The sequence below is a fragment of the Myotis nattereri genome (assembly GCF_964212035.1).
Source record: "Myotis nattereri genome assembly, chromosome: 8".
NCBI lineage: Eukaryota > Metazoa > Chordata > Mammalia > Chiroptera > Vespertilionidae > Myotis > Myotis nattereri.
In genome coordinates, this window is record NC_138083.1 from 58,117,490 (window position 1) to 58,143,778 (window position 26,289).

At 38.0% G+C, this 26,289-nt stretch overlaps 1 protein-coding gene across 1 annotated transcript in view; it reads left to right on the forward strand.

Moving 5' to 3' along the window:
• Positions 1 to 26,289, forward strand: part of SMCHD1 (structural maintenance of chromosomes flexible hinge domain containing 1) — a 147,243-nt gene that overhangs the window by 109,649 nt on the left and 11,305 nt on the right. The window contains exons 37-46 of the mRNA XM_081097766.1: positions 580 to 732; positions 4,747 to 4,873; positions 5,040 to 5,159; positions 7,472 to 7,557; positions 8,594 to 8,716; positions 11,885 to 12,075; positions 14,493 to 14,602; positions 14,872 to 14,942; positions 22,104 to 22,275; positions 26,066 to 26,227. Of these exons, the coding sequence (XP_080953892.1) occupies positions 580 to 732; positions 4,747 to 4,873; positions 5,040 to 5,159; positions 7,472 to 7,557; positions 8,594 to 8,716; positions 11,885 to 12,075; positions 14,493 to 14,602; positions 14,872 to 14,942; positions 22,104 to 22,275; positions 26,066 to 26,227 (1,315 nt within the window). The remainder of the gene's footprint in view (positions 1 to 579; positions 733 to 4,746; positions 4,874 to 5,039; positions 5,160 to 7,471; positions 7,558 to 8,593; positions 8,717 to 11,884; positions 12,076 to 14,492; positions 14,603 to 14,871; positions 14,943 to 22,103; positions 22,276 to 26,065; positions 26,228 to 26,289) is intronic.

The window sequence follows — 26,289 nt, forward strand, 5'->3', positions numbered from 1 at the left end:
AATACGCGTCGAGTAAATTGATTCCACAATATACATTTCATTGAGGGGACAGAGGAGGTAATTAATTATTTTTAAGAGAGCTGCTCTGATAACTGATCATAGTGAGCTCCTCCTCAGAGCTTTTGATTACCTGAAGACTAAGCAGCAATAGAATTGCCGTGAATATTAACAAAAACAAGTAAAATACAGTGGTGGGACCTCACCTTTATGGAAAATTTTGCAGATAAGGTACTTAATTTCTTTCAGTTTATTTTCATATTTTAGACAAGTAAGTTGTTCTTAACGTCTCTGCCCCAGATCAATAGATGTTAAAAGTACATAACAAGATGACATTTTAAAATGGGAGCTCTTAAAAAAGAAAGTTAGGAGCCATTGTATTAGTTGGAAACTGCTGGTTTTTCTTGGTTTCTGGGATTATTTTCTGCCCATGGATCACTTAATCTGAGAATTGAATTCTGTGCTTAGAGTAAAGAATCAGGATAATTTAATATTTTTCATTTTTATTTGCACATGTCCTTCACTGGGTTTAGTTTTCTTACCAGTTCTTCTAATTAGTTATTTTCCATTATTTACTTTAAGGATGACTTCAACAATCAGACTGGACTTGATTTGGTTGGCACTGTAATAGCTACCATCAAAGGTTCTAATGAGGAAGATACTGATGCACCACTCTTTATCGGGAAAGTTAGAACACTTGAATTCCCTTTTGTAAAAGGTTCCGCTAACATCACGGTAATTTTTACGTCTTTTGGTAGTTGTGATTTCTGTATTTTTAGCCTCAGTGATAATATATTTATGTTTCATTGAAAAGCTATCATTCTGTGGATAGAAACAATGAAACATAGCTCGGGTAAAATGTATACATATCTTAGAAAAATTTAATAAATCAACTTATCTTTGTACTTTTTCTCCCAAAAGGGAAATAATTTTAGTTACAGAAAATACACAGTGCAAAAACTCAATAATAATCATTATATTATCACCCTCTGGAGATGATGATTAACAATTTAGTGTATACCTCCAGAGTTTTCATATATACACTAACATTGTATGGATACTCTGTGTGTATATGATTTATATACTTGGGGTAGTGTGTATGTGAAATTATAGAACATTGCTTTTATAAAAGCGTTTTCTACTTTAACACATCTTTGGTATATTTCTTTATCAATAAATATAAACCTAGATTATTGTATTGATGATCACTTATTTGATCAATCCTAAGTGAAAATTTAGTTTCTTTCTAAAGCTTGTTTTATCAGCAGTGCTTCCATCAGCTTCTATGTATATCCTTTTTTACATACATCTGATTATCTCCATAAAAAATTGGTAGAAGGTTAGAGTAGGCCTTTTGGTAGTTATTGCCTATTGCTCCTCAGTTTATATTCCCACCAGAAGTATGTGTACATCCTTATAATATTACCTACCCTGAATATGAAGTTTTTAAAATTCTAACCAAGTTTCCTCTATTTAAAAAATATGTAAATTTTCTTTGGTACTAGTAAGGTTGAACATTTTTCATATTTGTGATCTTTGTAGGATTGTTCCTCAACTCTTTTTCTTTGGAATGTTCATCATTTTCTTAATTTTATATTAAAGATATTAATGCTCTTTTGTATACAAATACTTTTCCTGAGTTTGTCTTTTATTGGGGGCTTTGTTTATATTGGTACAGGAGGGAAGATTATATTTGCAGTGCTAGCTGTAGTATTCTTATGCACTTAATTTTTTATTTGTCTGAATTTTATTTTTATCCTCTTTTTCAAATTCATCAACTAAATTTCTTGGTATCATTTATTTAATAATTCTTCCTGTACCAGTAAATTTGAAGTGTCAACCTTTTTGTCAGTGTTTATTTTTATATGTAGACCAATGCTAATACCACTTTTTTAAAAATTATACTTAGCATATGATATATCAGGTGTACAACATATCATCCTGTTTTAATAACATTAGGCTTATAATCAGGGAGTCTGCTAGCTTGCATCTCACCTACAGTAGACATGTCAGTTGATTTGTCAATGAAGGACCTAGTTTCCAACATTTAAAGATCTGGAATTTTTACATAAAGATAAGCATTTCTGATTTATTTGGAGAATTCTACAAACACAGCAATACTGAGCCAAGATTCTCTTAAGGCAGCAGGACTTTCCATTCAGTTCTATTTATGCCACTTCTTTTCATTTCTTGACATTGAGAGCAAGTGTCAGCTGATATTTATATTTACACTTGTTCTTTTATTTTTATTTCAGTGGAGAGTAAAGTGAAATTTTCTTGTACCCTCACAAAAATGAGGTAATGAAAGCCACATGTTGAAAAACAAAGGGGCGAGATACGTTGAACTTCAAAGTAGGTTTGTTTTAGAAGAATACAGCTAGTCCACTTTACTTATTTCCTATTTACATATGTCCTATTTCCTTGGCCCCCCCGTAGGCTTTTCAAATCACTAACCCCACTGTACACGTTTCTGAGGTTGGGATGATGACATAAGCTATTCCCCTACAATTATATACAGAATCTAAGCTTCATGTCACACATACGAATTTCCACTAGAGGTTCTTAATATCACACTAAATAAGCAGAAAACTCAATTCCTGCTTGGCTTCTGACCCATTTATTGATATAGTAGGTCTGGGGCAGGGCTCTGTAATTTGATTTGTAATAAGCAAGTGATTGTTATCACTAGGGACACGTAGGAAGCACTGACCCAATGTACAACCAGTATTTGTTAATGTTACACATTTGTTCGTAAAGAACCTGTATTGCTTTCTTTAAAGTTATAATCTGAATATATAATTTTTTAAGGTTGTTAACCTGTTATTCAAAGTCTCTATATTATTTGCCTACTTGATCTGGAAATTTCTGAAAGAGGTGTCTAAGTTTCATTCTGCTATGCATTTGTCTATCATATTCTAAATTTGCGTTTCTACGTGGATTTAGTTTGGGACTCTTCAGTTCTCTTCATTTCTCTTATTCTGTATATGCTCTTATTTTGAAAAGCTGTACATCAGAGATTAAACTAAAACTTTGAAATAGGAAATTGTCCTTAAACAAGACATGAAGGAGAGGTTTTGTTTTTTTAACTATATAGAGAGTTAAAACTTTATATACCATAAACATATCTTAGAAATAAAAGAACAATGGTAATATGTTGGTAATTATTGATACTGAATGGTGCCATATAGAGATTCATTATGTGGTTGTTTAATAAAGTTGTAAAGATAAGTTGGGTAGAAATATTGCTACATATATATGGCTGTGTGTGTATTACTATATATATGTATAACAGTATTTCTACATATAAGGCAAGATTAATATATTAAACATATTTTTTAAACCTCCTTAAAAACAATTCCTGCAAATCAAAGAAAAAAGACAATCTAGTGGACAAACAAGTGACCCAAGAATATGAATTAATGGAATAGAAAGTATAAATGACCAGTAAACATGACCTCAATGCCAAATGCTGATTGAAGCAATAATGGCTAATTGCTTTTAATCCATCTTTTTAGAAAGAAAAAAAAAAAACTTGATTGATAGTGTATTGGCCAGCATCAGGGGAGCTAGATATGTTTAAACACTAATGGCAAGAGGATAAATTGATATTGCCTTTTTTAAAGGAAATTTGATACTACCTATTAACCTGTTTTAATGAGTCATATTTCTTGTTACCTATTCTAAAGAACACAAAAAGTAGTAGTAAAAAATATTTTCTTTGCTGTGTTCTACATAATAGCTAATTTTAAAAAATAAACTAGATGTTCTTTATTCAGTGAAAGAATATTATAGTGTAGTATATCTGTCCTATGCATAAATTTTAAAATTAGTATCTAGTCATTCACTGGAATTGATCAACAAATCAAATTCTGAAAGCAAATTGCTGAAGTATAAAGTATATGCTATTTGTAAATGCAAGTAGTGTTTTATTTTTATTTGTGTTTATATTCACGTAAATACACTGAAAACATCTTTCAGAAACTAAGTGGGATTAGGGATCAGTTAAATGGTTTTGTATTCTATATTCTAAGAATTTTTCACTATAGTTTGTAATTTTATTTTGTGGATTGTTCTATAATGTTCTATTGATTTACATTTTTTAAAATTCTACTTCTCCATGATTCGTATTATTGTAGTCTAAAACACAAAACAGCTAGCATCTGTTTCCTGTAAGACTATGGAAAAATCCTTTATTATATAAATATTTATATTTGCATTATTTACTAGTTGTATGCTGTCTTAAACTAAAGTATACCAAAGGTTTTGTGTGTGTGTGTGAATTAATGAAGAAAATACAATTTTTATAAAAAATAAATCTTCGGAGCTTTTTTCAGGACTTCTTGTTCGGTCACCTGGGACTGGTGGGTCTACTTTCATGGTAACAGCTGTAACGTAAACTCAGCTTTGGGCTTTGGGCATTTTTTCTGTGGCTGTTTTTATAACTTTCATACCATCAACTGTTTTACACTGCTTCAACTTAAAAGGTTTGAATCAGGAAGATATTTCTAAGGTCTAAAAGAAAAGATACTTTTTCTTATAATTTTCCATTGTATATGTTTTTGCATAATCATTTACTGATAAGATCATTTTGCTTTTAAACCAATATCAAAATGTAAAATGTTTAATGAATCTTAAGGATGGGTCAATTTTAAAATTTACCACTTACTGGGAAACAGCACAATAAAATGTTTATACGTTGACAAATACCTTTTTAACTTTTTTTTTGTTACTGTTTTTTTATTTACTCAGAGTCTAGTGCTGGCAGAAAATAGTCCTGGAAAGGATAGTACTGAATATTTTATTAAATTTGAGCTTCAGCTACCAGATTTATCAAGAACATTAGAATCATATAGTCTACCATTTATGTTTTCTAATGGTAAGTTTCTAGGAAAATAGAGGATTAAACTCTTATGTTTGTGTTACTTTATCATCTTGATTTGCTTTCCATTAATGTTGTGCTTATTAATTATCTAGTCATGTTATGAAATATTTAAAAGTCACAATTTTTAATTGAATTAAATTATCTGAATATTTCTTTTTAGATGTTAAGAAGCAGCAACAAATGCTAGCATTTGCAAAACAAAAGGATGAATTATCTCAATCTATTGAAATGTATAGAACTGTATTTGAAACCAGCAAACAGCTTATTGATGAAATGAAGTGTAAGTCATTTTGTATTCAAAGGTAATAAAAAATATGCTTTAGGGAGTGATGAAGCAGAAGGTTGAGACCATGAGCTAAGCACTGTCTACTTTCCTAAACTACAAGTAAACTGCAGAACACTGCAGAAAGATGGTAATAATGGTTTACACTATTCCTCATTTGAGCTACTGAAGATGAAATATTTCTTTACTTCAAGTGAATTTATATCCTGTTTACCTTCAAAAATTCAAGATTTTTAAGAATTATAAATCTGTGGAAATTTAAGGCCTTGACATAATAATAATGTTTATATCCAGCTCCAGCTTCTGGCAATGATATTAGATGACAGTATCACTGTGGGATATGTAATGTGATTTTTATTTTGAGTAACGGAATTGTGTGTTTTACTTAAAATATCTTAAGTATTTCACACTATGAAGGTGTATAGGGCAGCATACATTGATATAGAAATGTACAACTTATTTTTTAATCAATACATGGAATGTTTGCTGCAAATTTTAATGTTTGTATACTTTTAAGGCATTTGATGAGTTGTGCTCTGTCATCTCTTTCCATTTGTCATATTTTTTTTACTGTGATTTTTGGCTCTATGGTAATTATATAGTTAAAATTTTGACCCATTTACCAACAAATATGTACTGCCTCCATCAATGTATACTCACTTTTGTATTATCTATCTAAAGTTAAGGGTATTAAGAAGATAACAGGAACTAAGTAAAGCCTTATTTGTTTCTTGCAACAACCTTATGCAATTATGTATGTGTATATTATATACTAGAGGCCCAGTGCACAGATTTGTGCACCAGTAGGGTCCCTCAGCCTGACCTGCAGGGATCAGTGGTCCTATGCACTGCTGTAGCCCAGCCTTACCCGCCAGCTCTCGGGCTCCAGCCCGCTATCTGCATCGATCCGCACAGCACAAAGTAGTGCGTGAAGTGGCAGGCAGCTGGGGAGGAGCCTGGGCTGGGCATCAAGCCACTTCCGCTCATCCCGGCCTCGCTGTGCCTGCTGCCTCCACTGTTCAGGCGAGCAAGGGAAGTGTCTGCAGGAGAGGCTCTCCAGCCGAGTCCGTCATCTGGTGGCGCTCCCGCTGTGGGAACGCACTGACCACCAGGGGGCAGCTTCTGCATTGAGCATCTGCCCCCTGGTGGTCAGTGTGCGTCATAGCTACTGGCCAGTTGTCCAGTCACTTAGGCTTTTATATATATAGACTAAGGGCCCAGTGTATGAATTCATACACCTTGAAAGGAACTGTGGGCCGTGAGGCTGCGGTGGGCACAGGGGCAGGTCTCAGCCCATCCTCCGCTCCCCTGCCTGGCCCCACCCGCCATGGCCTCACCCCCTGATACCGTCTGCCGGCAGTCCCGCCACCACCGCTCCCATGCACTGATGGTACCGGGCCTGCTTTCACCTGCTGACAGCGCGGAGAGATTGGGGCCAGTGCCAGCAGCGGGAGCTGCTCTGATCACCCCTCAGGAGCAGGGGGCGATGGAGAAGCCATCAGGTGATCAGGGCCAGCAGCGTTGCTGGCACCCACTAACAGTGCCGAGCAATCAGGACCTGCAGCCGGTGCCGGCTGCAGGTGCGAGCAGGGCCAGCGCTGGCAGTGGGTGCAAGTGGGGCTGTCGCTGGCAACAGGTGTGAGAGGCAGCTGTTGGCCCTGATTGCCCCTCAGGAACAGGAGGAGGTGGAGAAGTCCTGAGGGGTGATTGGGACTGGCAGCCACTGCTGGCACCCACTGATGATGCCAAGTGATCAGGCCGGGACTGGGCACTGGCAGCAGGTGTGAGCGGCGGCTCTGGCACTGGCAGCGGGTGCAAGCGCCAGGCGGGACCCCAGTGCGAGGGAGCAAAGAATTTTCAGTAACCACCAGAGGCTTGCCCCGATGACAGCGACTGGCTTGGTCTGGCATGCCTGCTCACCTGCTCCACCATCCCACTATGGCCCACGCCCGCTATATTTTTGTGCTCTGCTGCCCGCTGCCGACGCCCCCTGGTGGTCAGCGCATGTCATAGTGACTGGTTGTTTGGTTCCACCGTTCAGTCTATTTGCATATTAGGGTATTATATATTTATAGATAAGCATATGGATTAAGATTAATTAAATTATCCAAGATTATTTGGAGTTTTTAGTATAATATCTTAACCAATTAATTTTTTTTGTATATTAGAGCAGGATCTTAATTTTAGATTTTATTTTAGGTCATTCATTATAAGGAAGACAATAAGAGACTGAAAATATTTTTTTAAATATTTTTATTTTATTACACATTGATGCAGGGGTTTTTTTATTTGTTTCTTTTGAATTTTAGGCCAAGTTGAAGTAGCAAAATCAAAAGAGGCCCAGTTGCGAAATGAACTAAAAACAAATAATATTGACATTCCTACAACACAACAGGTACAGTTTCCAAGTATATGTGAAATATTTTTTTTATTAAATTCTAGTTTACATTTTTTTTTTTGCCATTCATATTAGGAATTTTATGGGCACTATTATTTTTGGGAACTAAGACACATGTGGATTGTAGTCTAGTCACTTACTAGACAATAAAAAGGCGCTAGCAAAATGATAGAGTTCTCTTTTCAAATAAATTTCAAAAAAATTTTGGGTTTTTTCGCTTTTTTTAAATTTTATTGATTTCAGAGAGGAAGGGAAAGAGAGATAGAAACATCAGTGATGAGAGAGAATCTTTTATCGGCTGCATCCTGGACACCCCCTACTGGGGATCTAACCTGGGCATGTGCCCTGACTGGGAATTATAACCTCCTAGTTCATAGGTTGATGCTCAACCATTGAGCCACATCAGCCAGGCTGCAGTTTGTATCTCTAATGTAATAACACCAATAAGTAAAATTAATAATACACCAACTTGAGAACTGCATTGAAGAGACTGCATAAGTTATAACCAACATATGTAGTGGCAAAGGAAATTAAACACAAGACAATAGAGTATTTTAAAATTATGTTCTTTTATGTACTATATAACTCACTTTCAAAGAGAAGTTCTATTATAGGTTGTGTATTTCTTAATTAAGATAAGAAATCAGTGAGGTGAATGAAAGTTTTACATTACTATAACCATATTCTTTTAAAGCAAGGGTTGGAGGGGTGGACATCGGGCCCTTATATGGCCCACAAACCACTTTGTCTGACCCTGCCAAGACAGTGAGCGTGAGTTAATTAAATGTTTGACCAACTATAGCAGGCTAATTTTTAAGCTGATAATTTTGTATGGCCCTCGAATGATATTATAAATATATAAATGGCCCTTGGCAGAAAAAGGTTCCCCACCCCTGGTTTAAAGTAATGCCTGCTTACTAGTAACTTTATGTTATTGAGTTGTCCAAATTATTGATTTTTCTTTGTTCTCATTATAGACTGCCTGGTACAAGAGTAATTGGCCTTGTAGTAAATTTTCCTTTATAAATTACAGGTGCCACACATTGAAGCACTTTTAAAAAGAAAGATACTAGAACAAGAAGAACTAAAGAAAAAACCAAGAAGATCATGTACTCTTCCAAACTATACTAAAAGCAGTGGAAATATTTTGGGAAAGGTCTGTGTTTAAGCCTTTTAAGAGGCAGCACATTTTATTATCTTGTTTTGTTCAAAATGTGTTTTAAAATGACATGATAATAAGAGAGTGTTTCTTCGTACTTTTAATCTTTTTCCAGTAAATTACTTGTTCTCGTTATAATAGGGATTTGGAAGGATTTAAAACTTGAATTGCATACTTATTTCCATAATTCTGCTGTGGCAGAAATTGTTAACATGTCTTAATTCAAGGCTTATTACCTACTTAGAAATGCTTTCATGTCATATGGCTTTATAGATATCCAAGACCTTTTATATCTCAGAAGCCCTTTCCTAACCAGCAAGAGAAAATTTTTTTCAAATCATGCTTAATCTTCTTCCTTGTTTCCTTTAAAAAAAAAACAAAACTTTTTTTCTGGCATTTATCCTAGAACTAGAATAAATAAGTATGGAATATAGTAGGAGACAGGATATTTACAATGTATATTATTTTTAACATGGTGAAATACCTCCATTAACTTGGATATTTTAGTGTTGCCCTCTTAATTGCAAATATCTCAAGATTCCATCTATATTCTTGTTGTTTAAAATATGTTTTTATTGATTTTAGAGAGAGGGGAAGGGAGAGGGATAGAGAGATGGAAACATTGAGAAGAAAAAAACAACTATCAGCTGCTTCCTGCATGCCCCTGCTAGGAATTGAACCTGCAAATCGGGCATGTGCCCCAACTGGGAATCGAACCGATGACTTCTTGGTTCGTGGGTCTACAGTACTCAACCACTGAGCCACACCGCAGAGCTCCTTTTTTTTTTAAGTGCCATTTATGTCTTACCTCTAAGAAAGAATTAGTAGCATCCATAAAAATAGGTAGGGTACACTTACAACTGAAAAAGTAGTTAAGGCTTGAACAGAGCATTGTGTTATACAACTTAAAATAGCAAGTGTACATCTTAGAAAGAGTTAGATTTAAAAAAAATAATTATATATATATATATGCGCGCGCGCGCACACACACACACACACACACACACACACACACACACACACTAGAGGCCTATTGCACGAAGAGATTCGTGCAATAGGCCTTCCCTTCCCTTGGCTGCTGGCACCGGTTTGCCTCTGGCACCCGGGACCCAGGCCTTCGCTCTGGCCAGGCTCCAGCTGGAGCCAGCCCTGGAGCCGTCAGGCTTCTCTCCACCGGCCCCGGGGCCATCAGGCTTCGCTCTGCTGCTTGGAGCCTACATATGCAAATTAACCACCATCTTTGTTGGGTTAATTTGCATACTCTCCTGATTGACTGGTTAGTGTAGCGAAGGTATGGTCAATTTACATGTTTGTCTATTATTAGGTGAGATATATACTTTATATTGCCTGAAAACTCATGGAGAAAGTATAGTGTTAAGGAGTCTACTGAGAGCTCCCAATCATATCTTCATTTAGAATTAATTATTGCAGTTATAAGATTAGGGCAGTGGTGCTCAACCTGTGGGTCACGACCCCTTTGGGGGTCAAACGACCCTTTCACAGGGGGTCACCTAAGACCATCGGAAAACACATATATAATTCCATATTGTTTTTGTGATTAATCACTATGCTTTAATTATGTTCAATTTGTAACAATGAAAATACATCCTGCATATCAGATATTTTTTTTAATATATTTTATTGATTTTTTTATAGAGAGGAAGGGGGAGGGAAAGAGAGTCAGAAACATCGATGACAGAGAAACACCGATCAGCTGCCTCCTGCACACCCCCCACTGAGGATGCGCCCACAACCAAGGCGCATGCCCTTGACCAGAATCGAACCCGGGACCCTTCAGTCCCCAGGCTGACGCTCTATCCACTGAGCCAAACTGATCAGGGCTGCATATCAGATATTTACATTACAATTCATAACAGTAGCAAAATTACAGTTATGAAGTAGCAACGAAAATAGTTTTATGGTTGGGGGGTCACCACAACATGAGGAATTGTATTAAAGGGTCGCGGCATTAGGAAGGTTGAGAACCACTAGATTAGGGTAACTTGTGAATAATCAGAGTGGACACCTATCTGTCCAAGCACTTGCAGTCAAAAATAGAACTAGATCACCTAATTTGATTTGCAACTACCAATCATTCCTTTGTCTACTAGGACATATTTTTTATCTTCATTTACATGTGCTAGTTTCTCGGCATGTCTGTTTTCTTACTTTTTTCCCACTAACTTCAAGAGAATTGGAGTACAAAGGTGGACATCATGATGTTTCTAAGAGTGACAGACTACTTTCTCATTGCTAGGGCAGGTATGAATAAAGGGTAGATGTGACCGTACCAGTGCAGTGAATGAAATTTTTAAATTGCTCTCAAAATTTCAACGTTGTTGTATTCTGAGCAAGAATGCTTATGACTAAAGTATTTGGAAATAGGAGGGTGGGGCCCTAACTGGTTTGGCTCAGTGGATAGAGCGTCAGCCTGTGGACCGAAGGGTCCCAGGTTCGGTTTTGGTTAAGGGCGTGTACCTTGGTTGCAGGCACATCCCCAGTAGGGGGTGTACAGGAGGCAGCTGATCAATGTTTCTCTCTCATGATGTTTCTAACTCTCTATCCCTCTCCCTTTCTCTCCGTAAAAAATCAATAAAGTATATTTAAAAAAAAAAGGAAAGGAATAGGAGGGTGGGTATTTAGCCTAAACTCCAAAGTGTTCTTTTAAACAGAAGAAATTGTTCTTATTTGTGACGTTTAGTTTTGTTTTCTGAACAAAATACTGTAGTAGTGGAGTAAAATATATACTTAGAAGGGTATGGTATGTAACTATATTTATGTTTAATTGAATCTTAAAGTCCATTTATTGTAGGTATATATTACTTAAATGTATTTTATGGTTACTTAATTAAAACACATTCCCAATGATAGAAATAGTAAATGTGAAGAGTATACATCATTAATTAGCAGGTACTAGTCCAAAATTTTTATTTGCTCATTAGTAAAATTTATTGGAGTTTAATCTGTAGAACAGTTTTTCCAAAATTAACAACAGAATAGATAGTTTGATATTCAAGCCAGTAAGTTTTTAAAGTTTGATAATTTTTTGTGAATTCATGTGTTTCAGAGAAGTGTTTTTGCTCCTTAGACTTGGACTTTTTAAATATTTACTATCAAATTTTTATGCATTTAGAGTTTTATACTTGTTTTTTTAATGGGTTATAGATTGCACACTTGGCACAAATTGAAGATGATAGAGCTGCAATGGTTATTTCTTGGCATCTGGCAAGTGATATGGATTGTGTTGTAACCTTGACCACTGATGCTGCACGTCGTATCTATGATGAAACCCAAGGTCGTCAGCAAGTGTTACCACTTGATTCTATTTATAAGAAGAATCTTCCAGATTGGAGAAGGTTAGAAAAAAGTGGAAGTAATTATTTTTTCCTGTAATATATATTTTTAAACTAAGCATGGAATTTTAAAATGATTTCTCAAAAAGATGCCTAAAACAAACTGAGAAGTGACTCAAATTACTGACATTATTCTATCTTCATCTTCATCACAGATGTGTATACTTAATTAAGATGAATTATATATGCTGACCATGTTTAATTTACTAATTAAATGTAGCTTGTATATATGAAACACACACACACACACAAGAACATGCACACATTATTTCTTCATTTGCTTTTCAAAGTATGTTTTTAGGTAGCAACCATTCAAATCAATTAGCTATTTTTAATATAAAATTTAAACTATTTTATGTGTACTCTAAGTTTGACTATTTTTTAAAAATTCACTTTAAAAGACTGGAAGGAAATGGTAACAAAACAAAAAAATTAATTACAGAATATTGACCAATAATTTTCTCAAAGTCATAAACAAAGCTTTGCAAGGCCTACAATTGCATAGGGATAGGGATTTTAAGGAGAATGGGAACTCATTAAGAATCTACTATGTTATAAAACTAACATTTCATTTTGTAATCTAAAAATAGCTTAACACGTTAAGCGCCCAGCCTGTTTTGTCTTCCGGACGGAAAGTATAGTGTCAATCACCGGTGAGTAACTGGGCACTTAATGTGTTAAGGAAACAACTGGAATTTGAACTCAAATTTGTCTGCTTCTAAAATCTCTCACTGGCTAAAATCAATGAAAACATATCCTCGGGTGAGGATTAAAAAAACAAATCTCTCACTCTGCTACTAGTCATTACCCATTTTATTTTGTTTTGTTTTATTTTATATATTTTTATTGATTTCAGAGAATAAAGGAGAGGGAGAGAGAGATAGAAACATCAATGATGAGAGAGGATCATCGATCGGCTGCCTCCTGCACACCCCGCACTGGGGATCGAGCCTGCAAACCAGGCATGTGCCCTGACTGGAAATCGAACTGTGATCTCCTGGTTCATAGGTTGACACTCAACCACTGAGCCACACCAGTTGGGTTCATTAACCATTTTAAACAATTTAGGAAATCCCATCAAATCATAAGTACTGTGTTGATAAGAATAATATTTTTTGTGAGAATAATTTTTCCTCCAGGAGGGCTTCTTTTATGTTTATAATCCCTGAAGACTATATTAAGAATCCATGATTAAGGAAAGTATGAATTTGGTATTTATTTATTTATTTATTTATTTATTTATTTATTTATTTTTTAAATTTTGTTTCATTTCTTAAAGTATTACAAAGAGTATTACATATGTCTCCTTTTTTCCCCGCTTTGACAGTCCCCTGGCCTCCCCTACCCCCCAGTGTCTTGTGTCCATTGGTTATTCTTTTATGCATGCATACAAATTCCTCAGTTGATCTCTTACCACCCCCCCAACCCTCCCCAGGTTTCCCACTGTAGTTTGACAGTCTGTTCAATGCTGCTCTGCCTCTGTATCTATTTTTGTTCATCAGTTCATAATGGTCTTTCTTATCCATAAATGAGTGAGATCAAGTGGTATTTTTCTCAGCTTCCCAGGGGCCGGCGCAGCCTTGCAGGGGCTGTCTCAGCCTCACAGGGGCCGTCGCAACCTCACAGGGGCCGTCGCAGCCTCTCAGGGGCCGTCACAGCCTCTCAGGAGCCGTCCAAGCCTCACAGGGGCCGTCCCAGCCTCACAGGGGCCGTTTCAACCTCACAGGGGCCGTCGAAGCCTCGCTAGGGCCGTGAATTTGGTATTTAGAACTAATGTTTGCTCCAGCAGCTAGTTATCTTCTCTCTTCCTGGTATTGTTCCTCTAATTGAGATTGAATTAACTAGCTCCTAGAGCCACCCTTACCCTCCAGCACTTCCACCTTCAAGATTTGGAAGGAGCTATACTATGTGGAGATGAAAGGCCCGACATCCCAACCAACTTCCATCTCTGGAATTTCATTGTTACTTCTGAGCTTCAATTCTTATTTGTATGCTGTGAGGGAAAAATAGACAGCCAGGGCTTTGAGCTACCTTCCTCGTGTGTCTCAGTTCTTAGCTCTGCCCCTTCCCTCCATTCTAGGGCCCCTCTCCCATGACACAGTCGTATCATTGGCATCCTCATTTAGGGCCAGCTTTAGAGCTTGCTTTTCTTTTGTTGTCAAACTAAAAAATAGTTAGTTTATATTGACTTGACAGACTAATTGAGGGTAAGAGTACAGATAAAACTAAGTAGATATTTGTATATGGTATATCATTTCTAAGGGCACAATAATCATTTAGGAGTTTTACTTATGGATGGAGAGTTGATTTAGTGATTACAGTAATTTGCAATATATTCATGTTCTTCATATTTTACATTTTTTAATTTAAAAGTTGTATGAGTTTTGTTTAATACTTTTTAAATTTTTCTTTTCATTCAGACCTCTGCCTCATTATCGAAATGGAAAATTATATTTTAGACCCATTGGAGATCCAGTCTTTGCCCGAGATTTGTTAACATTTCCTGATAACATAGAACATTGTGAAACAGGTAAAGGAAATTATGGTAACTTTATTTTATATAGATGTTACATATGTGATCCAGACATACAAATTATTGATTGTGGAATTTATGTTCTTACTTAGTTTATAAGTAACAATTTTATTAATATTTAGTTCTCTAATTTTTTCCAATTATAGGAAAGTGTTAAATAAAATTCTAAATTATCATTCTTTATTAAAAAATGTTCAATGTGTGTTAATATTTTAATGTAATCAAAGAATATGTCAAGTTAAAATTTTGTTTATTGAATTTTTTAGTATTTGGTATGCTATTAGGGGACACCATTATTTTGGATAATTTGGATGCTGCCAATCATTATAGAAGAGAGGTATGTATTGAATTCTTTTTTAACTTGTAGCTCTAGTTCTATTATGTATTTTTAAAATTTAATATATTGTAGACCTATATGGCAAAAAAATTATTTTATGACAAATGTGCAAATGATTAACCTTGTCAAAACCAATTTAAATACTACATATCGATAAGCAGCATAAAATTGGGCAAAATAATGAATTGGCCATCATGCAAGTTAAAATCATGCATATTTTGGGGCTATGAAATTATCGAAGACTCAAAACTGATATCTATTATCGATGACTAGAGGCCCAGTGCATGGGGTCGGGGGGTCCTCCTCAGCCCAGCCTGAACCCTCTCCAATCCGGGATCCTTCAGGGGATGTCCGACTGCCGGTTTAGGCCCCCTGCCGGCTTGTTTTCCCCTCACGGCCATGCCTGCAGCCTGGTCGCCCCCCAACTGTCCCCCCTGCTGGCCTAGTTGCCCCTCATTGCCCCTCTCTGCCGGCCTGGTCGCCCTTCACTGCCTCCCCTGCTGGCCTGGTTGCCACCAACTGCATCCCCTGCCAGCCTGGTCACCCCGTGCAGCCTGCTATTTGGTTGTTTGGTCATCCCTCACTAACCCCCCTGCCGGCCTGGTTGCCCCCAACTACCCTCCTCCCCTGCTGGCTTGGTCACCCCTCATGGCCCCCCCTGCCAGCCTGGTCACCCCACGCAGCCTGCTGTTCAGTTGTTTGGTTGTCCCTCACTAATCCCCCTGCCGGCCTTGTTGCCCCACTCAGCCTTCCCCTGATCAGCCTGGTCGCCTCCTGCAGAGGGAAGCCAGACTGCGGCTTACCAAAACAACCGAACGGACGACCGAACAGGCATTTTCAAGATGTGTCTTTCATAGGATATGACATTTCTTTTTTTTTTTTTTATCCTCACCTGAGGATATGTTTCCATTGATTTTTTAGAGCGTGTGGAAGAGAGAGGGAGAGACAGAGGGAAACATCAATGTGAGAGGGACACTTTGATTGGTTGCCTCCTGCATGAGCCCTGATCTGGGCCCCGGCCAAGGAGGAGCCTGCAGCCTAGGTACATGCCCTTGATCATAATTGAACCCAGACCCTGCGGTCGGCAGGCCGAGGCTCTATCCAGTGAGCCAAACCGGCTGGGCAGGATATGACATTTCTTAGCCCCTCCAGCAGCAGACCTTTGCTTTTTCCTCCAGGAGTATGGTGGGAAAACCCTAGATCACCTTCTTGGATTCTTATAACCCAAGTTACCAAGAACACTGCAAATGGTGGTGTACAGGGAGCTTAGCCAATGAGCAGTCAAAAAAGGTGGTTTGCCTCAGTGGATAGAGCATTGGCCTACAAACTGAAGGGTCCCAGGTTTGATTCTTGTTAAGGGCATGTACCTTGGTTGGGGGCACATCCCCAGTGGGGAGTGTGCAGGAGGCAGTTGACCGATGTTTCTCTCTCATCGATGTTTCCGACTGTCTATCCCTCTCCCCTCTCTGTAAAAAAATCAATAAAATATATTTTTAATAAAAAGAAAAGAAAAGGTGTTTCCTCTGCAACTCATGCGCAGAGGACCCCCTGCGTTGTGTCCACTGGGCTTGGGGCATGTTCCTGCTGCTGAGGGGGCATGCCCCCAAGGCCAGCAGCCAGCCCCGCATTGTGGGCACTGGGCTAGGGGCGGGCGGACCCGGGCCGCGCAGCAGCCACCGCCGCCGGGGGCACACCTTTCAGACCGGCAGCCCCGCGTTGTGGGCACTGGAGTGTGGATCTGGGCCACCACTTGGTGCCAGCACACGCACAAGTGGCCATGGGGCAGGAACATCTGCTTGGCATCTGCGCCCATAGGCCCGGAATGGCTGGAGGCATTCTGGGACCCCAGCTACTCAGAGCCTATGTGCAGGCCTACAGGCTAGGAGTGGCCTGGGTCCTGAGGATGTTCCCGGGACCCAGGCCACTTGGAGCCTGTGTATGCAAATTAACCTGCCATCTTTGTCAGGTTAATTTGCATACTCACTCCTGATTGGCTGGTGAGCGTAGCAGAGGGACAGTCAATTTACATGTTTCTCTTATGTAGGATGGTATTGGAAAAGCATGCTATCATTAATGTTGGTAGAAATGTAATTTTATGTATCCCTTGTTTATTAGTTGTTAGGGCTGCTGTAACAAAGTACCACAGACTGGGTAACTTAAACTACAGAAATTAATTGTCTCTCAGTTCTGGAGGTTTGAAATCCATATTCAAGGCCTGAACAGGGTTGATTCTTTCTGAGGGCTGTAAGGGAAGAATATCTTTCCTCTGTCCTTGTTTTACAGATGGTCGGCTTCTTCTCTTCATATCTGTTCATAACTATATCCCCTTTTTATAAAGGCACCATTCATTGGATTAGGGCCCTCTTTTTTTCTCTTTTTTTAAGAGAGAGAGAGAGTGGGAGGGAGGGAAGGAGGGAGGTGAAGGAGAGAGTAAAATATTGATGTGAGAGAGGTACAGCAATTAATTGCTTCCCAAACATGCCCTGACTGGGGCCGGGGATCAAACCTGCAACCCAGGTATGTGCCCTTGACCAGGAATAGAACCCATTACCCTTAGGTGTGCTGGTTGATGCTCTGACCATTGAGAACACTGGCCAGGGCTAATTACGTCTTTAACTTGCTTCTGTACAGACCTTATCTTTAGATAAGATCACATCCTGAGGGACTAAGGGTTAGGACTTGAATATAAGAATTTTGAAATACATAATTCAACCCATAACACCTTAGAAGGCACAGTTGGGCAGTATACATGTTTCAGTCTATTACTATATAACAAACACTCCGAAAGTTGCTTTAAACAGTAACACGTATTAGTTCTCATATATCTGTGAGTTTCTCCAAGTATTGATAGAAGACCCTTTCCCAATAAACTGGAACCCCCAAAGGGTTAAATCTTAGTGTAAGGGTAAACAAAGAAATATTATACCTGCCACTTTGGTCTCAACTCCAAGTGCCCCTGGAGACTGCAAGAAAATTGCCTCTCTTGAACCTTTGGTTTTAAGTAGAAGAAAAGAAAAAATATTAAATTGTTCTCCTGGAGAATTTGATAGGTTGGCCTATCAAAGTATAACAGGTTTGCCCTCATGTCTGTTGTAACCTGCATTCATAATATTTGGATGGTCTGAAAAATCTGAAGGTAAATATTTGGTTTCATATGGTGCTGAACTGATAGTGTCCTTAGATATGTGATCAGAGGAAACACATATTCTCTCTGGGGAAATTCAACTTTATCTTAGAACTGAAATAATTTCCATATTGAATATAGAGCAGGTTTTAAAAATATGTTTAATATAATTCAAGAAATAAAAGTGTTAAAAATTAGGAAAGCAGCCCGGGTGGCATGGCTCAGTGGTGAATGTCGACCTATGAACCAGGAGGTTATGGTTTGATTCTGGTCAGTGCACATGTCCAGGTTGTGGCTCAATCCCCAGTGAGGGTTGTGCAAGAGGCAGCGGATCAATGATTCTCTCTCATCATTGAAGTTTCTATCTCTCTCTCCCTCTCCCTCTCCCTTCCTCCTTTCCTCTCTAAAATCAATAAAAAATATATTTTTTAAAAATTAGGAGAGAACAAGTCAACTTAAAAATCAAATAGATCCTTAACTGCTTTGGCTCAGTGGATAGAGCATCGGCCTGAGGACTGAAGGGTCCCAGGTTTGATTCCGGTCAAGGACATGTACCTTGGTTGCAGACACATCCCCAGTAGGGGGTGTGCAGGAGGCAGCTGATCGATGTTTCTCTCTCATCAATGTTTCTAACTCTCTATCCCTTTTTCTCTCCCTTCCTCTCTGTAAAAATCAATAAAATATATTTTTTTAAAAAATTAAATAGAGCTTCTAAAAATAAAAAATGTAATAAATACTGGACAAGTAACACAGCTTAAGAGAGAATAGTGAGTTGGGAAATAGGTAAGAAAAATTATCCAGACTGCAGCTCAGAAAGAAGGAATATAAAAAAAAGGTTGGTCATGGAAAATAGAATGAGAAAAATCTCAAAGAACAAAAAAGTCTATAATGCCAAGATGAGGATCATAGCAGCATTTGAACTAATGGGTGAAAATTTTTTTAAACTGATGAAAGACACCAATCCATAGCTTTAAAAAACGTAATGCGAGTATATGTGACAAAAGTAGGTGCAGTATATGCTCCTCATAACTGGTATAGCATGTATTGATTTCTTTGCTTCCAACGTTTTGAAGTAAGTCATATGTAATTTCAGTGGCTAAATATTGTTTGAAAGCTCTTCTGAGAAAAGACTTCTATGCATCCCTTGGTTACATTGTTAAGTTTCAGTAGTTTTTGTTACTGTTTTATCTTCCTAATTTTTTTTCATGCCATTTATATTACTTCAACCCGTTGTTTATTCCACCCCTTAAAATGTTCATGCCCATGCTAGTCAACCTGCGGACTGAAGTCAGCATGCTAGTCCCTGCAGGAATTGTGAATAGGTATTTCCCAGAGTGGTAGGGCTGATGTTCACTCACTGGATTTGCACATGCTGTCATTTCTTTCTTCTGTTTTTTTTTGTTTTTTTTGTTTTTGTTTTTTTTTTGTCCTAGTAGAGTGCTTAGTCAAGTAGAATTATAAGATTGAAGGATACTTTGCACATTGAAAAACTGTCCATGAACATAATATTAGCATATTTTTTCTAAAAGGGGAGCCAAAATGTTCTTTCTACTTGAGGCTTACATCTTATATCCGTCAGTCTGTTAACAATAAAATAGACAAGTCTGTAAGTTTGAGTGTGTTATTATTTAAGTGGATATCAAATCCTTAAAAACATTGGCTGACTCCTGATAAATGGATAATACATGAATCCAGTTTGTATTGTTAATGTTTGCTTTTAGAAAACACAAAAATCCAAACCAAAACTAAGAAAGTAAGGTGTTGTTTTACTGATTCACTTTATCAAAGAATTCACCACACGTTTTCTTCAGGTAAGCATTTTGCTGCATTTAAATTTTTTAAGATCCAATTTGTTGAGAAAACTTTTGTAAAGTACCCCTGGAATTATAATAGAAGAGTAAATACTGGTCATGATTTTTTATTACATGATCTACTTTTTTTATTTTTAAAAAATCAAATTTTATTTTCATAAATCAGAGACTATTTTACCCTTACTATTAGATTTGGAGTAGGTTTTACATGTTAACTTTTAATGTTCTTCAGACATTTTTTTTAATGTACACATTCTATTGTGTGGATTTACCATTATTTCTGTAACTTATTGAAATGTGAGTTTCATATTTTTCATTCAGTTTCATATAGTTCATATCTTTATTTCTTCAGAGTAACTTTTTAGACATAGAATTGCTGGGTCTTGCAGAGTGTTAAGCTATTTAATACTCTCACATTTCCTTTTAGGAGGGCTGCTGCAGAGCAGATTAGGACAAAAAGACCCTTTCTCCATAGCTCTCCCAACATTCAGGGTGGTGTGCAGTGCAGTATGCATGTGTTAACATTCTGAGTAGTGACTATATCTCATTTGAATTCTGCTTCTCTGATGACCTTTGAAGTTGAACATTTAAATTTTTTTGTGTTGATATCAGAGAGGAAGGGAGAGGGAGAGAGAGAGAGATAGAAACATCCTATCCTATATAATAAAAACCTAATATGCTAAGCATCCAGTCGGCCAGTCGGCCGTTCAACCAAAGTATAATCCTATATAATAAAAGCCTAATATGCAAATTGTCGCCTCAACCAGGAGTTCGACTGGGGAGTTCGACCAGGGGGCGAGGCTGGCTGGCCAACCACTTGTGGCCCCTCCCCCGGCTGGTCCCACCCCGGCCAGGGTGACGGCAGGCAGCCAGGGAGAGGGAGGCCCTGGCCGGCAGCCAGCAGCTGCTAGGGACCCTACCTGTGCACGAATTTTGTGCACTAGGCCTCTATTATACTAATGATATGCTAAGGCCACTCAACCACTCGCTATTACATACACTGACCACCAGGGGGCAGTCAGTCAACCAGTCGACTAGTTGCTATGATGTGCACTGACCACCAGGAAGCAGACAATTGACCAGTCGTTATGATATGCACTGACCACCAGGGGCAGACGCTCCGACTGGTAGGTTAGCTTGCTGCTGGGGTCTGGCCGATCAGGACTGAGCGAAACAGGCCAGACATGCCCTGGAGCCCTCCCGTGGTCCCTCCCGGCTGGCCAACCTCCCACTTCCCTCCCCAGCCCTGATCGTGCACCGGTGGGGTCCCTCTGCCTGGCCTGTACCCTCTCGCAATCCAGGACCCCTCAGGGGATGTTGGAGAGCTGGTTTCGGCCCGATCACGCAGGCCAGCCCGAGGGACACCCCCCCACACACACACTGTTGCACAAATTCGTGCACCGGGCCTCTAGTCAATGATGAGAGAGAATCCTTGACCGGCTGCCTCCTGTACACTCCCTATTGGGGATTGAACCCGGGACCCTTCAGTCCGCAGGTTGATGCTTTATCCACTGAGCCAAACCAGCTAGTGCAAACATTTAATTTTTTTATACTTTCCTAAATCTTTTTTGAAATAACATTCTTGAAGTTCATGAAATACTAAATATAGTGTCTCTTTTATTCTCTCACTTCTTTGAAGAATTTAATTCTTGACTAACCCTACCTACTTTTTTTCCATGACTTAGGATTTACTACGTAATTCTAGTTCCCCTAACTCTCACATTACTAGCTCTTTTACTTCCCACGACTGAAATTGTAGTATTGCCCACTAAAGATTCAGCACTATGATTTTCAGTCTGTATTTTCTTCAGTCTAATCTTCTCTGCTATTTTTTTTGGTCATCTGTAAAATTTGTATTTCACAGAAGGAAATTAAGCTACTGATGCTGCCTTGATACTGCCATGGCTTTCAGAAGCACAGCCTACGCTTACTGGTCCCTCTCTCTTCCTTCTTCTTATCAAGCAAACTGTCAATTTCACATTTTTCCATTTGTGTTGTCACTATTCTAACTTAGGCTAACACTTGAGAATTATATTAACTTATTGCCCTGCCTCTTGTTTTTCCCCAATTCATCTTACACATCACTAGCTTATTAAAATATTTATACAAATACTAGCATGGGCATGTCATTTCTAATTTCAGAATTCTTAAATGATTTCTCCTTTCTTAGAACAATTGAAATAAGTTTTATGGACTCACTAATTAATATCTGTTTACTTAAAATAGGTTGTTAAAATCACACACTGTCCTACACTGCTCACAAGAGATGGAGATCGCATTCGAAGTAATGGAAAGTTTGGGGGCCTTCAGAATAAAGCTCCTCCAATGGACAAACTTCGGGGAATGGTATTTGGAGCTCCAGTACCAAAGCAGTGCCTGGTCTTAGGGCAACAAATAGGTAGGCTGGATAAGTTCCTAAATAACAATTTCCCATTTAATTTTAATACTTTATCTGGGGCTTATGTATTGATATCCTAACATGAAAAGTAATCTAGTAACAAATATGAATAAGATGTTTTTGTTCATGACATGTGACCTCCCTCCCCCATTTTCCCTTCTACAAGCTCTTTTCTAGTTATCCAATATAACTGTTTTTTACATCTTTGCTCTGAAGTATATATACAGATGACACTTGAACAATACAGGTTTGAATTGTATGGGTCTACTTACATGAGGAATTTTATTTTTACTAAATATATAGTTGTCCCTCTATATCCCCAGGTTTTGAATCCCTGGATCCAACCAACAGCAGATTGAAAACAGTATTTTCCATCTGCAGTTTGGAATTCACACATGTATGCCTTGTTCTACACCATGTTTTGTAAGGGACTTGGGCATCTGTGGATCTTGGTATTCGGAGGTCTGTACTTTTTCAGGAAGCCCGCTCCAGGCCATTACCTTAGAGCCTATTTGCTCTTAATTTTATATAGCTTTAATATACTTGGGTATCTACTTTTTCAGTAAAAAGTAGTTTGTTATTGTTACTATTTCATAAAAAATGGTAAATACACATAATATAAAATGCATCATCTTAATCATTTTTAAATGTATAGTTCAGTAGTATTAAGTACATTCACATTGTTGTGCAACCAATCTCCAAACCTGTTGTCATTTTGCAAAACTGAAACTCTGTACCCATTAAACAGCTCCTCCTCTTGCCCCTTTGCCCCAGTGTCCTGACAACTACTAGGGTTTATTTTCTGTGAATTGGAGTATTCTAGGCACATTATATAAGTGGACTCAGACAGTATTTGACCTTTTGTAACCGGCTTAGTTCACTTAGCTTAATGCCTTCCAGGTGCATCCACGTTATAGCATATATGAGAAAACCCTTTCTTTTTAGGGTTGAGTAATATTCTTGAGAAGACAGGAAGGAGAGTGCTGAGGCCACAGCTTTTATTGGGGTTTCTGAGGGAGAGCCACGCATCACAGGATGGACAGTTCAGGGCGGACTAGTTTGAATAATTCCAATGGGCTTTGGGTTATAGGTGTGGTCTCTAGCTAGTTGCCTGGTAACTGGCCCTGAGATGATAAGGCAGAAGAATATTGCGTCTTGGCATGCAAAGGCCAGATAGAGGAGGTTTGGCTCTGGATTAGTTAGTTACATGTCAAAGGTATGCTGAGCCTTTTGCTATCTTCAAGAATTGGCTAACTCTGGGAGGGGCAGTCTGTTTCCCAGCCCGAAAGGTCTTTAAAGATGTCAACATATCATAGTATATAGAAAATTAAAATGATACACAGTACAAAGGTCCATTACTTCAGTTTATAATGGCATTGAATGCTTACAAAAGTCTTCTGTGTAGACAATAAATGAACATCTAAACAAACTGTAAGAAATCAGGCGGGGGGGAGCAGTGAATCGACATAAAAAAGCCTCAACCCTTATCACTCTAGCACTACAGTTTATGCAGTGTTCCCAAACAAAAAGAATTACCTGTGGTACTTTTAAAATACACAAGTGCCATACAGACAGAATTTCTAGTTTACCTGGGTACCTGAACATTAGTATAACCATAGGCATTATCTGTAGACTTTAGGGAAGAAAAGATTGTAATTAAAGATTTGTGTTCTCTATTGGGTTGTTTATATATGTAAAGTTGACAGATAATACAAGGACTTCAAAAATATAACAGATGCTTAATCCTTCTGGATATATATTTCAAAGATACATTCTATATACAGACTAATGATTCAACAATAAAAATTTAAATATTTGACAAACAGTTTTAAAAAATCAAATGAGACAGTTTAAGATTATTGATATGTACAAAGTACTTTTGGTTGTAAGCAGTAGCAGCCAGCCCTGACCACTTGAAGCAAGATGGGAATGTATTTAGAAGAAAACTGGAAGCAATCACAGATTCAAAGAAGATTGGAAACAGCCAAGACAAAACCAGAAATGTCTCTGAGACTTTCAGCAGCCTTGAGTTCCTTTCACCTTCATCCTGGAGTGCATCTTTTAACAGAACTCAGATTCTACAACTCCTAGAAGTGAGATTGTCCCTCCTGAATCAACCAGCATAGTAAAGACCAGATAAAACAGAGCTTTGAGGAACCTCCTTCTAGTATATCATGGGATGTTTGCAGAGAAAACGCAATTTTCAATCACATTACCTCCACAAAAATTATACTGACACAATTAAAGCAGAGTGCCTTCAAATAATTTTGCCTACACAGTGTTTTGCATTATAGTATTTAATATGAGGTAACAGCAAATCAGAGCAAAAAACAGAAGGAAGAAAAGAATATTTACATGTTACAAAATAAGATGATTAGAAATAAGACCTTGAGTAACATGTAAATACATTAAATTCTTTAATTGAAAAGCAAAGACACTTAGCCCTGGCCGGTGTGGCTCAGATGTTTGTAGCATTGTTCTGTGCACCAAAAGGTGGCGTTTGATTCTTGGTCAGGCCACACAACCAGGTTGCAGGTTCCATCCCCCCCCCCCCCCCCCCCCCGTTGTGGTGCCTTCGGAAGCCAGCCTATCAATGTTTCTCTCTCATTCTCTCTCTCTCTCTCCCTCCCCCCCCCCATCTTCCTTTCTCTCTTTCTCTCCCTCTCTCTCCCCTCCCTGGCCCCCCGCTTCCTCTCTCAAATCAATTTGAGCCTGGGTCTTAAATAATATCTTTCACAGTTTTATATGTAAGCTACTCTGTGTATTTATTAAATGTTAAGGTGTTTTTATCTTTATTCTCATGACTATTGATCATATTTGTGTGTGCCAGACATTAAATATTTTAGGGTTTGTGAGCCAAGAGACAAAACCAAGGGCAGTATGAAGGCATTTATATAGCCATTTAAAATGTATAAAGCGTTCTTGGCCCGTGGACTGTAGTTTGCTAACCCCTGGACTAGAGTGTAGTCACTGTATTTAATATTTAGTGTCAAGTAAGTCATACAGACAGGCGATAAATAGTCTCAAATTTGAATAATTTAATACATTTAGTTTTACTTTTTTAAAAATTGAATTTATAGGGGTGACATTGGTTCGTAAAGCAATATAGGTTTTAAGTGTACAACTCAATGAAACATCATCTGCAGGCTGCATCGTACGCCCATTGCCCCAAACAAAAAACTCTTTCCATCCCCCTTCCCCCGCTCCTCTGCCTTTGCCCACTCCACCTAGCCCTCACCCCCCTCTCCTTCTGGCTATGATCACACTATGGTCTGTGTTGTACTACATTTTCAGAAAAGTAATATAAGGAAAGTTAAATTTTTTAAAAAAAATAAGTATTTTATCAAAAGTGCATCTTTGAAAGCTGTGATTAAGGTAACAGTCATGTCTGCTAGGAGCAAGGATTTTCTAACAGTGCTGCCTTTGATGCATTTGCATCCCTCCTTAAATTTGTCTATGTGGAGTTAGATACTGAATATCAAACAGGATGTAAACATTGTGTGATCCCATTTACAGAGCACTTTAATGTAGAAAACTCCTTACACAGAAATAAATTTATTAAAGTCAAGCAATTGAAGAAAATTAAAATTTAGCAGCCTAATAGTTTTGTGCTCAGGTCTAAAGTGTGCTCTTTTATTTCATTTGTTTACATTGAATGTTTTGTGGCTTTAAAAGTAGTTCCCACGTGTTACTATAACATAGTACCCATTGTTGCTAATTCTTCTTTCCTAAAACCCTAATTTGATGTGATATCAGTAGTTTTAATCAAATGCCTTTGGTTTCTTTGCAGATCTTCTTCAACAGTATCGTAATGCTCTGGACAAGTTGAACAGTTTGACCAAGGAACTTAACAGTGAATTAGAGTACCTGCAGTCTCCTGAAATGAAAAAGAAAAAACAAGAACTTGATGAACGAGAGAAAACTCTGAAACTAATGGAGCAACACCTTCTAGGTATATACTTACTTTTTGTTAACATCTATTTTGTTAGCATGAAGATGAATATTAATGATTAA